Genomic DNA, 17,325 nt, shown 5'->3' with positions numbered 1-17,325 from the left:
AGGTGTTGATTCTGACAGACAACACAACTGTCATGTGGTACATCAACAAGCAAGGGGGAACACATTCTTATCCTCTATGCAGGCAAGCAATGATTTTATGGGAGACTGCGTTAAGCCTGCAACTGACTCTTCAGGCAAGGTTTCTGCCAGGAGCACAGAACTCCCTAGCAGATGTATTAAGCAGACAAATCATGGATCCCCACAGTGGAAACTGGATCTTCATGTATTTCAGAAATTGACAGTGTCATGGGGAACTCCAGACATAGATCTGTTCGCTTCTCCACTAAACCACCAGCTGCCAAAGTATTGCACAAAGGGGTTTCATCACACAGCTTGGAAAGTGGATGCTCTGTCTTTCAGTTGGAAAACCTCCATGTCTATGCCTTTCCACCTCTACCTCTTCTTCCAAAGGTATTACTAAAGGTCAGACAGGACAGGCCAAGGATGATTTTGATAGCTCCAGATTGGCCTCGGCAACACTGGTACCCACTTCTAAGGAGTCTTGTAAAGAAGCCTCCATGGCCTTTACCTCTGATTCCTCATCTGTTATCTCAGAAGGACGGTCATCTGCTCAATGTCAAGCTTCAATCTCTTCATCTCACAGCTTGGCATATTCTGTGTTGAAGCATGGTAGGTCTCAGCTTCCTCAACAAGTTTTAAATGTGATTATGGAAGCTAGAAGGCCTAGTACTAGGAGAGTGTGCAGAAAAATGGAAGAGATTTTTATTTTGGAGTACAGCAAAGAATTTGGAGATTTCAGAGCCTAATTTGAGTGTGGCTCTTCAATATCTTACTGAATTATTGGACAAAGGTTTGTCTTTCTCTTCCATAAAGATTCATGCTGCAGCAATTTCAGCTCACTATGATTGTGACCCACCTTTGTTTTCGCATCCTTTGTTCAAGCAGTTTCTTAGAGGGGCAAAGAATATAAGACCCCCTCGTAGAGCTCCTACTCCTGCTTGGGATCTCAATTTTGTGTTGGAAAAACTTACTCTACAACCTTTTGAGCCTGCAGCTACTGCTGAATTGAAATATTTGTCATGGAAGACTGTTTTTCTGTTGGCTATTACTTCTGCAAGAAGGGTGTCTGAGTTGCAGGCCCTTATGGCAGTAGAGCCCTTTTTGATTTTCCATAAGGTCAGGGTATCATTACGTACTAATCCTTCCTTTATGCCTAAGGTGGTTTCTAGTGTGGCTTTAAACCAAACTATTCATTTGCCTACGTTTTTTGCAGATCCTCAAAATAAAGGGGAAAAGATTTTGCACACTTTAGATGTACACAGGCAATTGCGTTATTATTTGAGCAGGACTAAAGATTTTAGGCAGTCTCAGCAGTTACTTGTTTCTTTTGCTTTAGGTTCACAGGGCAAGCCTGTGTCAAAACAAACTATTTCTAGGTGGATTGGCTTTTGCATTGCATTTTGTTATTCCCATCATGGCAAAGAGGTTCCAGCTGGGATTAGGCCTCATTCCACTAGGGCTACTGCCACTTCAACAGCATTTCTAAGGGGGTGGCAACTAAGGATATTCTGGAAGCAGCTACTTGGAGTTCAGTGCATACTTTCTCTAGGCATTATCACCTGCCTATATACTCTAAGACTAGAGCTGGTTTTGCCACAGCTGTTTTACAAGGCATGTTGTCAGCTCCTGCTACTTTATAATTTGCCAGCCTCCCTTACCTCTGCTTTGGGATTCTACCCAATTGTCAGGACTGCAGCAAGGGAAGGCGAAGAACATAGTACAGTTTTGTACCTACCATAAATGTAGATGTTCGAGGATTCAGTCCAATTACCCTCCTTCCCTCTGTGTTTCAGGGTGGTTGTGTAGGTGAGTTTACATGCTTATATTTTTGTATATATTACTGTATATATTGTACATGTTTTTTGGTGCAGGTTGTTTTTGGGACTTGTCTTTTTGGGTCTTCTGACATCTGGGGCAAGAAAAGACTGAGGAAATGACGTCGGTCATGCGCATTAGTACCCTGACGTACTGACGTCAGTCTAAGGCGCCATGACCGACGTCAGCCTTATACTCTGGTATTCGGGCCGACTGGGACGCGGACTATACCCAATTGTCAGGACTGCAGCAAGGGAATCCTCGAACATCTACATTTATGGTAGGTACAAAACTGTACTTTTCTCTTGAAGAGCAAGTGTGACTTTTTGTCACTTAGCAAAACACCTTTGTCATTATAAAAAAGGATCAGTGAACACAACAATAAAAGCCCCATATCTCTGTGCACTCAGTTAAATATGTCAGGTGTCCATTTGTTAGCTTCAAATGGTGTCATTCAGGCATTGTGTCAGTTAATTCAGGGTTGCCAGACGTCCCTATTTGGGCGGGACTGTCCCGAGATCAGCAGCCTGATCCCGAGTCCCGCACTGCCGGTTTAAATCCCCGGCAGCCTCAGCTTTGTTTTTTTTTTGATTGGCCCGTATACTGGTATACGGGCCAATCAGAAATCGCTAAACACAGAGCTTCTTGTGTTTAATGCGGAACATCGCAGTTCTGCATTAAACAGAAGTAGCTCCGTGTTTGGCCCGTATACCAGTATACGGGCCAATCAAAAAATCGCAAAACAGAGCTACTTCTGTTTAATGCGGAACTGAAGTAGCTCTGTGTTTAGCGATTTTTGATTAGCCCATATGCCGGTATACGGGCCAATCAAAAAAATCGCAAAACAGAGCTTCTTCTGTTTAAAGCGGAACTCTGATGTTCCGCATTAAAGACCCTTTTTTTTTTTTTTTTTTCCGTCTGCACTTTTGTTTGTCCCTACGTGGCCAGTCGGAAATCTGGCAACCGAGTTAAGATATTACAAAAATAGTTGCACTGCAGATTTCATGCTGTGCATTCAACATTGAGCTAATTGGCTTGCCAAGTTTTACTTCTGTGAATAGAAGTACATTATTAAGCGAACATTAGTTCTTGCTAATTGGTTACTTTCCACATTCAATTTTTATATACAGCCATGCCTCACAAGTGCCCATGATTTTGTCTTTGATTTTTGCCCTGTATGTTGTAATTTTTTCCCTGGGAAATCACTGATTATTAGTCATTTAATAATGCCAGACATTAGTGGTTAAAACTTACAATTGCAAAATGCACATTGATGCAACATCCAGCATTTTTTTGTTAACTTTTTAAGTCAATTAGAGTCATATTTAAATGTTGTCCCTTATTTTGGACCTTGGTCCCACATTTATTTTTGGCTTTGTGCAGAATTCTTGAGAAAAGAATTTGAGAGGTGTATGCACAAATGTGAAAGCATCATTATAGCTGAATCATCTTATGTTCACCAGGTTCAAGCCAGTCTTCTGAAGATCCACTTGATGCCTTCATGACCGAAATAAGGTCAGGAGGAGTGTTGGACAGTGTTGCACGGAAGAAGCTGCATTTGCAGTCTTTTGAGCTGAAGAAAGAAGAACAGAGGTTGAAGAAATTGATCAAAATAGTCAGGCCTACATCTCTACCTATCTTAAAATCGCAGTAAGTAAGGTTTATTTACCATTTGCTAGCACACATATCATTAACACCTAAACCAAATGCAAATATGTCTTCTAGACTTTCAGATTCTAATTGGAGAAAATGCAGTTGCTAGTTTGCCTGCGTGGAAGCATTTTTCCTTTTTGACCTTGAGTATACTATTTCTGATGTCCACTAGAATGTTGAAGTTCTTTCTCAGTGTGGTGTATTGGGGTATTTTTTTCTTCCAACATTTGCAAGTCTTTATATTTCCAGCGTCTGAGTTTTTGTTTGAGCAGCACTACTGCATTAATTATATGGAAAATAGAGCAAATCTAAGACTGGTTCTCTCTTTTTCTCCTTCCTCCTTTACTTTGTATTTCAGACTCCTGCACAGGTATTCCCATCACTATCATTTACATTTTGTGAGACTGAAACGAATATTGGACTTCCTTTGCTTGAAAAATCATTCTGTGTCTTGTGTTTTAGAGTCAGATGTGGACTTTCAACTCTTCCTTGTCAGACAAGACTAAAGGGTATGAAATGATATCCACTTACCTGCTTTCCTCTCCAAGAATGAACTGTTTTTGTTTTCTTTTTTAGCTGAAAGAAAAATAGAGAGCAACAGCTAAGAAGAAAAGCTTTTTCAACTCAATTTTCACTTGAAACTGTGCTCTCTTAATTTGATAATCCATCATTCACTTACTTATTTTACCTTCTTGTGTCGGACTTCCCAGTCATAGATTGATTGTTTGTAATACCTCAATAAACATTCAGTTTCTTAACAGTTTTTTTGAAGAAGAAAAAATATCTGATGCTGATGAAATACCTAACAGAAGTCCAAAGAAACTGTGGTTTCCTTGTGACATATTAAAGCTACACATTTTGAAGCTTTCTTTATTGTACTTTATCTTCCAGAATCACAAATTTGCAACAAGAACTGAAAGCATCTTAGCATCTGGTATTAAGACCATTTTTTCATCTGCAAGGAATAGGTAATATTCTCAAATAATCCAGGAATTGTTAAGACCACTTCAGCAACCAGGAAATGATGTTATTTTGTAATCAGTTTAGTCATATCTTGTATTTTATCATTTTATTAGCAATCGGTTTATTCATATCTTGCAGACTAATACAGTGTAGCTGTTGTCTTGCTTTACAATGGTAACCAATGCTGTTAACCCATTCACCTGGGTTCATAAGGCATAGGGTTTCTTTAGGTTCCCCTATGATACATCAAAATACAACATTATGAGAATTTTTTCAGTTATTATAGTTAAAAACTAAATGTTCCTGGAAGCAAAAGCAGTCGCTTTTATACATATATTTTTACAAGGATGGTCAGGCTTCCTTTACTTGTTGCATATAACTGCATGGTCACACAATGGGTGGTGGGAGGGAGAAGCTCTTTTTACAGTGCACAATAGTCCTTCTGTACCTGCAATTAGAAATTTAATTATTTGATGTAAAAAAATTCACAACCTTCCATGCCCGTAAAAATAAAAATACTGCAGCAAGCAGCAATACAAGTGGAAAAAAAGAACCTTAACAAAAACACATCCATAAACAACCCAAACCTTCTTTGAATCTGCCTTAACCAAAAAAAAGTCTGCTGGAACACAAAATGCACTTATTTGGTCAAAGAGCATCTTTGCATCACCAGAAAGAAACACACAAAAATATTTATTCTTTTTGCCTGAAAGTCACCTTGACCAATGACCTTTAATAAAATACAACATGAAATAAATTGTGTGCACATGCAGGGTAACATTCTGTGTGCTGTCATTCCTGCTCATTCTACTTATAAAATCTGTTGATGTTTTCTTTAGAGCATGTCACTGACATGACATCATGATTTTGTTGTATAAACTTTAAACTTTTTATTTGGGGTTGTTCACAGCCTCTTTAATTGATGGCAGGTGTGTACCCAAGAAAACTGAATGCTGTAATTAAATCAGAAGGTGCTTCAACAAAGTATTAGTTTAAGGGTGTGCACACTTCTGCAACTAGCTTATTGTACGTTTTTTATATTTTTCCCCTAACAGATTTGTTTTTCAATTGAATTGTACAGGTTATAGGTCACATTAAAGGTGGGAAAAGTTTTGAAATGATTTATTGTGATCCCATTTTTTATATCACAAAGACATGGCATTTTAGCAGGGGTGTGTACACTTTTTATATCTACTGTATATGCTTTGTGTGGTACCCTGAATATTTTAACAATGAGCACACCGTTCTGTTTTCTGTGCTTATTAGCTCCAAAGCTTCAAAGGTATATTCAAAGTGTTGCACTTTGCACCTACATATATTTTAAATTTCTAATTTTACTTATATATTTGTACTCTGTCTTGGATCTAAAACATGCAAAAAAAACACATTCTTAACTGTTTACATGGCATGCCCAGAATATTTAGACAATTTTTAATAGTATAAATTTCAGTTATAATCCCTGTCCATGTTGAGCATACAATCTAACTAGATTACAAAGTATTTTTATAATATGTGCCTAGTAATATTATTAGTTTTGGTCCAAGTATATAATTCTTTAAGTCATTTTTTTTTATAATTTAAAAACTGTTAGTTTTCATACAGAATTATGGCTACATTTAAGAATGCGAGGAAATGAGGAACTGTATTCTTTATCAAGTTACTAATAGTTGTCTTTCTTGGTTATAAGGCAGTCATCATTTCCACTTCATTTTTAACCACAGCAGCCATCCTTGGTAATAGTAAAGCATCTAATAAAATAAAACAGCATTTTTAATAACAATTCCTGATAAAGCAAAATAACCTTCTTTCCAAAGTGACCCAAAATCATGACCTACTCCATAGGTATAACATAGGTCTGTGAAAACTGCCAATGATTGGTCTTTGCCAGTCTTACAGGCTTCAGCGATAGCGCAGATTAGGGTATTTGAGCAGGCACATTTCCATTTAATTGTCCAATCAACAAAATTTTGCCTTGTGTACAAACAGAAAAGGTTACTACACGTTCACCTTTGTCTCTTTGAATACAGGAGTCCCACAAAAAGAACTGGATCTGGAATCTGTAATATAATATCTTCTAAGTCTAACTTAGGGGGAAATAGTGTTAACGACAACTACGTGGGTATGAGGTTCTCCATCTTAAACATGGTAAAGTGTTGGACATTGGACAATCTTTAAAGAAGGGTTATTAAGTAAAGACAACTCATATTAAGGCAGTCATGCTGCACGTAAGTATTGCACTTTAGTCTTCAGTAACAGTGCCTCAAGGAATGCTGAACTGCACATAAGTCATACGTCCAAGAGTTGGAGCAGCCATCATTTCCATTAAGTGTGCCATCTCTGCCACCGCCGTAAGGCAGTGAGGGAGGGCTGCCTCTACAGGACCAAGATTCATACTGAAGTAAGCAGTAGTTTTGTAACCATCATTCCTTCATTGTGCTAAAAATCCTAATGCTGCTTTATTCCTTTCATTACAGAACAGGAAAATATTTTAGAATAGTCTGGCAACCCAAGTGCAGGAGAGTTTGAGTAATTGTACAAAAGCTTATTCGTGACACTCCTGCCAAGGTTAACGGTTCATGGTTCTTTTTCTTTAGTAATTCTAATAAAGGTTTTACTACTTCTGCATGATTAGAAATCAATTTTTAACAGTAAATTGTTAGTCCCAAGAAGGCTTGCAACTGTTTTATTAGGGCGTAGTGCTGTTTTTGGTGCAGCAGTACGTGAATGCAAAATTCTGAAGTAAGATGTCCCAAGTATTGAACTTGCGATTTTTGTAACTGCAATTTGCATTTGTTAATCTTGAATCCTAACTGTGTTAACTTTGGCAGAAGGAAAATAGCCTCTTGTTTGCAATCATTTAGGGGCCTTTGAAGCTAAAAGCAGATAATCTATATATATCGAATTATAGTAGAACCACCAGGAAATGTAATCTTGTCCTGCTGTTTTTTTTTTCTCTCTATCGAAAAAGGTATGTGATTCTACATATCAATGTAGTAATCTAGAACTGTTTCTCTCTATATGTAATTGCAGTTAGATATTGGCTCTCTGGATGTATAGGGACAGAAAAGAAGGCAGGTGAAATATTTGTCTACATCTCAGTATTGTGGCAGGATTCGGGACTACCAGAAATGCTGGAACTACTGCTGCACTCAGTGTTCATAAATCTTGTACAAATCTTTATATATATTTTTCCTTGGTTTCTTTACCTGGTAAAATTGGAATGTTACAGACACTTTGAGCTGGGACAGTGGTGCCTTGCTGTAACAGGTCTATATCAGTCCGTCAAAACGGCTGATGATCGTACACCAGATGTTCGAACTGTGAAGTTCGAACACTGATTATCGCGAAGCCGCAGAACACCGAATTCGGTGGGCCCGTTTCTGTAGCTTTGCAATTATCAGGACTGTAGTGGGAAGTTGTGGGTCAGGTTCAGGTAAGTGTGCGATTGTGTGGACATTGGGGTTAGGGCGCCGTTTAGGTGAGTTAGGGTTTGGGCGTGGGTGAGGTGGGTGTGCGATAGTGACAGACTTTAGAGTTAGAGCGGGATAGGTGAGTTAGAGTTAGGGCACAGGTCAGGTGAGTGTGCAATAGTGACGGACCTTAGGGTTAGGGTTTGGGTCAAGGTAAGTGGATAGATAGTAGTGTATGTACAGTTTAGAGTAGGGTTAGATGTAGAATTTTAAGTGTTTGTGAGTGGATTGCTGTTTTTTGGTGCGTTTGTGTTGTGTGTGTGTGTGTGTGTGTGTGTGTGTGTGTGTGTGTGTGTGTGTGTGTGTTTCTTGGAACAGTGATTTTTTTTCACTGGGGAAAAAAATTGCTGTTCTAAGACTTTGATGTTTTTGTACTCCGTGGTTAGAAGTTTGAACATATGGTGTTCGAACTTCAGCCGTTTCGGTGAACTGATATAGACCCGCTGTAACATGGCAGAAATGACAGGTTTAATTTTTTCTTCTTCTGCCACCAAAGGGTACTGAACTACCATAGTCACATGCTTGCAGGGTTTCAATATTATGAGCACAGGGTCTGTGTCTTTTATGAATCCTTCCTTATTGCCCAGAGCTGTGGAGGGATTACTTTTAAATCCTCCCAAGTCAGCATGTTGTACATATCATTCTGATGTCAAAATAGTGAAATGGGCATCTTCATCTGTACAATTTAAATATAACCTTAAAGGTTCTCTAGATATATCTAAAAAATACACCATCTGACGTATAATAATTGGTGCATCGTAATTTACGTAATAAATCTCTACCTAACAGATTTAATGGGACAGAATTTCCTGTAATAAAAGCATGCTGTTATTTTAGTGAACTAATTTGAATGGGAGCAGGTTTAGTTTCTAGATAGCCTAAATGGACTCTGGACACTGCCACACCCCAAGTTGTTTGTTCGGAAAGTGGAAGATGTTCAGTATTTACGTAATCCTAGATCTAGCAGCTTCTGTATTGATGAGAAATGGGATAGTTATAGGACTGTTCTGGTCATTTTGTTCCAAGGGAAATAACTGTGGTTCCCTACTCATGGCAGTCCTAATAGAGTTTTTTTTTATGCCACAATGGTGGCTCCCAAATAGTATTCTGTACAGGTGGATTTCTTTAAATTTTTCTGTGGTGGTTGAAAACTCATCAGTTTTTTTTTCCTGTACAGAAAGTGAACACTCATTTCATCAATGCTCTGTTTGACCTGACCACAATTAGAACAAGTACTTAAACCTTGCTGTGACTGCGGTGATGCCGGGGGATAATAATTTTGCTGACATTGTCCCTGTGGGTTATGTTTGGAAAAATTGGAATCTACCTCTTTCCCCACAATTATTTCTTCCTCTTCCATGTGAGTCAGTATCAAGCTGTTTGAGCTGAATGTCAACTAACTTTTTCTTTACTTCCTTTTTTATCCTTAGTATATTGTCTGCCTCACATTGTGCTTGATTCACATTTTCATGAATGCTCAATCTTGGCCAGTTTAAACAAACCTTATTTGCTATTGTATGGGAGGTAGAAACCGTCTACAAAAGCTACTGACAATCCGCTGGCTGCAGCACCTTTCATAGACTCACAGATTAGTACTAGGCTAATGGCCTTTGTGGGCCATTTTAAGCCTAGCCAATTACCCTGTGTGAGAATCAAACCCTGCACCTTTGGTTTATAAGGCAAATACCTTAACCATTATGCCAACCTCCCAGCCAAAAAAATAATAATCAGCTGTGCCAAGTCTCAAACCCAGGCCCTGCACACCACAGTCAGAGTAATGTACCACAACACCATGTGAGCTTCATAGGTTCTGGTTGTCCAGAAAAGGCTTCAAATGCATCTGTCATGCACTGCAAGCATGCATGAATATATTAATTTTCTTTTTGCACAATAGCTTTGATTCTTGCCCATTTATGGGTCGAAGGGCATGCTGTGGGTAATTGCTTTTAATAAGCTATTCCTGACCGCCAGAAATCCATCATCCGTATGTTTTGGGATGCTATCACCTCTATTCAATTTTTCTGAGAATGTTAGGTGGTGTAGAGGCTTTTAGTATTGCTCTCAAGTCTTCAGTAGTTGTTTTTTTTTATTGTACATGGTCTAAAATCTTTACATGTTTAGCTGAATATGTCTGAATAGCAGGGGAGAATCTACTATGGTTTGAAAATCCACTGCAGTCCATGGACATGCTACCCTTATGATAAGTTCAGCTTTGCTATATCTAGCTGCTGCTTTATTTGGTACTTCTTGCAGTGGTTGTATTTGTGTAGTAGGTATATCAAAATCAGTGGAAAAATTGAAATCTGTTTCATTCTCTATATTTTGTTTGTCAGGGGGTATCCACTGATACACCTCCCATCTATGACAATCAGAAACATGTGATGATTTGCCTAATCTTTTTCAAAATGTGTCCTTTTGGTGAAGAACTTTATAAGGAATCTTCTTAAAATTTCCAACATACTTAACATTAGTTCTGTGTTTGTTTGTGATGCATTTGTTTTCCTTTATTAGCTATTTGTATTAACATTTAATCTAATGTTGTTACAGTGGGTACTGAGTGTCACTGTTGATGGAATCTAGTGTTATGTACAAACCCAGAGGGATGATTAGAAGTGCTGGAAGTAACGGGCTATATCTGTGGAAGTGGTGGTATTTTTTGCCACACTCACCTCCACTTGTCCTCTCAGAGAAGAGCTATCAGCTTCTTGAGGCACTGATAATGTTATAAGGTAGAGGGGGTGCAGAAAGCAGAGACGACCAGTCATCCATCATCTGATGATTCAAGATGTGTAACTGACAACTTCTCTGATTGTCTTAACAGGCACATGCCACAGGAATGTGATCTCTCATCTGCATATTTTTGGAATGAATTTACTGTTCCATTAGCTGCCTGCAGCTGTGGCTTTAATCTAGCTGAGTTATGTCTTAGACCTACAATTACAGATTCCTTTTTGTTACTTTTAGCTTCTTCTTGCCAGTAATTAAATGCTGACCAACAGGAGGTTAGTATCTTATTACCTTTTTGTTTCAGTTTACTTTCTAGATTTTCTAAAATTTTCTTCTCAAATGTGCCCTTTTCCAGAAACTGTAGAGTACTATCATTTTTAGTGAACTCAGCCTATTTTACCAGATAACTACAGCTGTCTTTTCTGTACCAATTAAACTTATACCTGCCTGAAGTCTCATACTCCAGCTTTTTTTAAACCATTTGTACTGGTGCCCATTAATAAAAAACACTGTAATAGCAGAGATATATATACAACTATATTTATAAATTCACTCACTCTCAGTGAAGGAATCCTGTCTGTTCTTTTTCTTTGTTTTTCATTAAAAACCCTCTCTCACATTTGAGAAGGATATTTTGTCCTTTTGACAAAGATACTTTGTCCTTGTCTTTTATTGATTAGACTCGGCTAGCACACGGTGAAATAAACTTTATGCTTTTAGTGTGGTTGATTATGCATACAATTTACCCGCTCAGACAAAATGAGATGTAATGGAGAAATTATTAGTAAAGGTTACCTGTAGAGACATTTAAACTCTGCTGAGTGTAAAGAAAGAAATTATTGGTACACCAGGAATTTGCCTGACAGAAAACCTGTCACAATGAGCCCAGTGACAATTTATAATGCTGCAGCACAAAAGGCTCAGAAATCTGAGTATATGGCAGCAAAGTGTTGAGTACCAAATGACTCTCACCCAACACAGTTCGGCAGGGAATAATAATCTCCTATATTGCAAAGAAAGGCACGTATGTGGGAGACTAGGAAATCAAGGTCCTGTCTCCATGAAAAATATAGCCATACAGTCTTATACCCTTTCTGATTAAAGCAACATTATTGTAATAGTTTTAGAATAACCACTGACCAATTAAAAGTGAGCACTGCAGAATTAATTCTTATTATATGATGACTGGCCATTAACATTCAAAAATGAGCACGAGAATATACCAACAGTAAAAGTCCGGCCACTAAAGTATCATTGAGTGGCCAGACTTTCTTATAGGTATGTACAACTTCCAGTCATAACTCTCAACTGTACATATTTTTGCAGAATAATATGCAACATGTAAATACTTTATTCACTTCTGCTTGGAGCTTTTCTCCAATGTATGTTTTTGCTTACTTTATTCTTTTCAATATTATGTGTATCGTGCAGCATGTAAATACTGTATTGAATTTTGCTTGGAGATTTTCTCCCCATGCCTCCACTGAAAATGGGCTCTTTTTGGCTCAGTGGACTTCCCCGGTCATCTAACTGAAAATAAATAAATACATTTTTGCTTCAGATTTTTTGTCTGTTTGTGATTAAAGCAGGATCTGAAGTAGGAACTTCATTTGTCAGCAACCTGTGGGATACGGATCCGATCTCGGATCCGAGCCGGCAACTTCTAACATAGCATAGATCCGAGCTCCTAGCTCCTCCCCCTTACCCATAATCCCCTGCCTGCCCTAAATGACCTCAAATCTAGTTTGCCGCTCTTCAAGCAACAGCTAGGTTCAGAGCTCTTGGCGTTTTGTGAGGAAAAAAGTTTTTGTATTTTTTATTCTGAGTGACTGGTTGTGTGTGTGATAGGTTCACCCTTTCTCCTTTTTATATATATAACATACTTGTTTTAATTTAAGTATAATTCTCCCTCCCCCGCTGGTCGTAGCGTGTGTGTGTGACTGAATTAGGGGCCTAGTGAGTGTGTTTTCCTACAGTATGTCGGAGGCCCCTAAGGCAATTTTTTCGAAATGCACCGAGTGTGGTCACAAGCTTTCACCAGCTGATGGCCACACTCGGTGCGTTAGGTGCCTTGGGGTTGAGCACCTCTCTTCGGGGTGCGCGATTTGCGCGGTGTTCAACCCCAGGGCACTTAAGGATCGAAGGTCGAAGCTAGTTCTGGCGGGCCTTCTACCCCCAGACTCTGCTTCGGCCTCCGGTGCTTCGGTGCCCGCTACCCCCCCCCGGTAGCATTCACCCCTGCCTCCCTTCCTCCGACCGGAACTCAACCTCCCGCTTCGGCTCCGGAGGATAGGGAGGCCAGGAAAGAGAAGCAGCGGGAGAAGCACCTTAAGCGGCGGGCCGAGGACTCTTCATCGGCCCCGCCCGCCAAGAGGGCTTCCCCGTCCAAGTCTTCTCGATCTCCTCCTCCTCAGATCCGATCCCCTTGTTTCTCCCCGGGACCCGAGGAGGAGGTGATCCGGTCCCCGTCGAGGTCATCGAGGCGACACTCCAGGTCTGCCTCGGTGGCCTCGTCGAGGTCCACTTTTAGCATGTCTGATGCGGATATGGACCGGATGATGAGGAGATTCATCCAGGCCCAGATGCAGATGGGAGTGCTCTTGCCTCCCCCCCTCTGGGGGGGAGCTCAACCCCTTTTTTCGCTCCTATAGCTCCTTCTCCGACCCACATTCCGGGCTTGGAGCCGAGCCACGTTGGATCCGGGGGTAGGTCGGAGCCGACCGTGCTGGGCACGTCGGCTCCGACTATTCCCTCGAGTCTGTCGGATCCGACCTCTCGGAGCCGTGGGCCGAGCTTCGGATCCGAGGGATTCGGTGTGCTTTCGGCTCCGTCCCGGTCGGAGCACACTGGTCCTTCGGATCCGATGTTCTCGGCACCGGGTCCGATCCCCGCTTCGGATCCAAGTCGGATCTCGGATCCGTCTGAGAGCGGCTCCCCCTCGGCTTTCGCTGCGGTGGAGAGGGCACTGTCGAGTGCTTCCAGGCCTCCGGTCCTGGCTTCGGCTCCCTCCTGCACTCCTTCTCATCTGGTCCTGGCTCCCCTCACCCGGCCCTCTGGGCAGCCTGCCTCAGCGCCTTTAGGAGTTCCAGTGGAACAGGTTACAGCCTGTGAGGACTCCTCGGACAACCCCCCCCCCCCGAGGAGATTCCCCACAAGGCAAAGTGCAAAAGGAGGCACATAGACTCCCCTGAGAGTCTCACAGAAGATACGGACTTGGATGAAGGGGAAGGCTCCCGAGATCACCCCCTGAGGATGTCTCCTTTGGAGACATCATGGAAATGCTCAAAATCAGAGGTGGGTGGTCTGCCCCCAAGGCTTCCTCTGACTAGTCCGTATTCCTTGAGGCGTTCGAGGCAGGACCATCTACCTCTTGGGTGTCCTCTCCACCCAACCCCCTGGTGGATCTCATATCCTCTAGGGCTTGGAAGGAACCGGACACCGTAGAGCCGATCCCCAAGCGCCCAGACAAAATTTTGAGCCCCCCCTGCAGAGAGATCACATTGGAGCAGAGGTCCCCCTGTGGATGCCATGTTGGTGGCTGCAGCCACTAAGAAAGAGTTGGCTCAGGAGAACCCCACGGTTCATCCTCCGAGCAAGGAGTCTCGCGCAATGGACCGTCTTGGGAAGCGGGCCTTCAGTTCAGCGACCTTCTCTATGAGGGCCTTGAACTATATGGCACACATTATTAGGATGCAGCGGGACCTAATTAAGGAATACGCTGCTTCCCCCCTGGGGTCCATGTCGGAGGGAGACAAGGATTTGTACTCTTCCCGAATGGCCACCCTCCGCTCTATCTCTAATACCTCTATGCGGCTATTGTCTCATGCTACAGAGGGAGCCGCTAGAGCAGGCGGAGTCGGGCTTGTCATGAGGAGACAGGCCTGGCTCCGTCACTGTGACTTCTCGGAACCCTTTAAGGCGTCATTCGCGAATGCCCCTTTTGATGGTCCTGCACTGTTCGGCAAAACCATTCGTGACACTCTTGTCCAGAGCGAGAAAGATGGGAAGACCTTGTCTGCCGTCGGAGTCCGCTTCTCTGCGCCCCAGAGGTCCTTTTCCAAGAACCAAAAGGGTCAGAAGAAGATGTGGTTCCAAAAATCGCATCAATCTCAGTCTGCTCAGGACAACCAGTCCTCTCGTGGCAGAGGAGGACAGGGAGGACGCCGCCCCAGAGGCAGAGGGGGTCCGAGGAATTTTGGGTCCAGAGAACCTTTCTCTGAGAGGCCCACGCAGAACCCCTGAGGGGTTTCCCGACTGCTCCACTCTGGAGGCAGTCGGGGGGCATTTTTCGAAGCACCTGGCAAAATGGAGTCCATAACAACAGATCGCTGGGTGCTTCGCATTATATCCAGAGGTTACCTAATTCCCTTCATAGCCAACCCCAGAATCAGAAGCCTTCCCGACGTCCCACCCAGTCAAAAGAAGGCGGCCGCTGCAGAAATTCAGCAGCTTCTACAAAAAAGAGCCATCCAGCCCGTCCCCCCAGATCAAGTCGGATCAGGGTTTTACTCCAGGTTCTTTCTGGTGCCAAAAAAGACGGGGGACTTGAGGTCCATCCTCAACCTCTCTTTCCTAAACCTGGCGGTACCCAAACAAAAGTTCCGAATGGTCACGTTGCAATCCGTCCTCCCCTTATTGCGGGAGGATGACTGGATGTGCTCTATAGACCTCAAGGATGCGTACTATCACGTTCTAATGGACAGGCGTTCCAGGAGGTTCCTCCGCTTCCGGCTGGGAGCCAGTCACTTTCAATTCAGGTCCTCCCTTGGTCTCACCTCAGCCCCAGGGTGTTCACCAAGGTCCTAGCGGTAGTAGCGGCCCACCTGAGACTCCAGGGAATTCAGGTCTTTCCATACCTGGACGACTGGCTCCTCACAGCCCCAACAAGGCATCTACTTTGCTCAGGCAGGGACTATTTTCTCGGTCTGGCTCCACTATTAGGATTAACCATCAACATGACCAAATCCTCTCTCATCCCTACACAGATGCTAGATTTTATAGGGGCAAGACTGGATTCCAGACAGATGCTTGCGTTCTTGACTCCAGATCGACTTCGGAACCTGATGTTACATGTGCAGGCCATTCTTCATCTGCAAACTCCTTCGGTGGAATTGATTCTGAGGGCCCTAGGATCTATGGCGGCTGCAATCCCTCTGCTACCATTGGCCCGGTTGAGCATGAGGGTTCTGCAGTGGACCCTCCAGGTACAATGGTCCCTGTCTTGCAACCCTCTGTCTCACCCCGTTTCCTTAAGCAAGGTTTGCAGAAAATTGCTCCTGTGGTGGCTCCAGTCTCCCAACCTCTACACGGGCCGTCCCTTCTCACTACCTCCACCAGTCGACACAGTGACCACGGACGCTTCTCGCCTGGGGTGGGGGCATTTTCAGGCAGAACAGTCCAAGGCACTTGGAACGACGTAGAGACCTCTTTGCATATCAACGTCCTAGAGATGAGAGTGGTGCTTTTGACGTTGCAAGCACTACACAACACTCTTCCGGTAGGGACAATTGCGGTACAGACAGACAACATGTCGGTAGTCTGGTACATCAACAAACAGGGGGGAACCAGGTCTTACCCCCTTTGCCGCGAGGCCATGAGAGTGTGGGAATGGGCGATTTCCACCAACCACTTTCTCATAGTAAAGCACATTCCGGGACGGTCCAACATTTTAGTGGACAGGCTCAGTCGTACTATCCTGACTCCTTACGAGTGGTCTCTCAACCACCGAGTGGCAGAGCAAGTATTTGCCCGATGGGGGCGACCTTGTTGCGATCTTTTTGCCGCTCCTTCAAACACGAAATGCAACGATTACTTCGCTCTGATCCCCCCTCCAGGGAAGTCCCCGAGAGACTCTCTAGTTCATGCTTGGCTTCCTGGTCTGCTTTATGCTTACCCTCCTCTACCCCTGATGTTGAAATTGTTACAGAAAGCCACGCAGCTGGGGAGCAGAATGATCCTCATTGCCCCATTCTGGCCTCGTCAGACGTGGTTCCCTTACCTATGGTCTCACCTAGTGTATCCACCATGGATTCTGGATCCCATTCCGGATCTCATCTCTCATCCTCTCGGTCTTCCGACTCCAAACCTGGTCAACCTCAAGCTGACGGCTTGGTTGCTCCAGTTCCACTCCTCACAAGGTCTCCCGGGATCTCATCACCGGTGAAAGCCATTCTTGTAGCAGCACACAAGCCTTCCACCAGGAAGGTTTATCGGAGTAAGTGGAAACGCTTCACCATTTGGGCAAAACACCGTCGTTTAGACCCGTTTACAGCCCCGATATCATCGATTCTAGATTTTCTAACCTCTCTCTTTCACCAGGGGGCTAGTTCTTCCACAGTCAAGGTACAGCTGGCAGCAATCTCATACTACCATGTGGGGCAAGAGTCTGGTCCTATTATCACTTCCAAACTGTGTAAGACCTTCCTCAAGGGTACTTTCCTCCTTAGGCCTCCAGTTAAAGAGGTGGTACCCCCATGGGATTTATCCTTAGTCTTGCAGGCCTTGACTGGTCCCCCATTCGAACCGGCTGCCACGGTTGATCTCAAATTTCTCTCTTGGAAAACAGCCTTTTTGCTGGCCATAACTTCAGCCAAAAGGGTATCGGAATTGCAAGCCCTTTGTGTCAAACCACCATATTTGGTTTTTCACCCGGATAGGGTTTACCTCAGAATCAACC

General features: G+C 43.0%; 1 protein-coding gene across 1 annotated transcript in view; it reads left to right on the top strand.

Moving 5' to 3' along the window:
- LOC122816779 (solute carrier family 4 member 1 adaptor protein) overlaps positions 1-17,325 on the top strand; it is a 937,474-nt gene that overhangs the window by 585,803 nt on the left and 334,346 nt on the right. The window contains exon 8 of the mRNA XM_044089801.1: positions 3,300-3,486. Coding sequence (XP_043945736.1) covers positions 3,300-3,486 — 187 coding nt within the window. The remainder of the gene's footprint in view (positions 1-3,299; positions 3,487-17,325) is intronic.

This window comes from Protopterus annectens, chromosome 1.part1 (genome assembly GCF_019279795.1).
Source record: "Protopterus annectens isolate FY-2018-M chromosome 1.part1, PAN1.0, whole genome shotgun sequence".
Lineage (NCBI taxonomy): Eukaryota > Metazoa > Chordata > Ceratodontiformes > Protopteridae > Protopterus > Protopterus annectens.
Note: the sequence above shows the minus strand (reverse complement) of the source record. Positions and strands in the feature narration are given on the sequence as shown.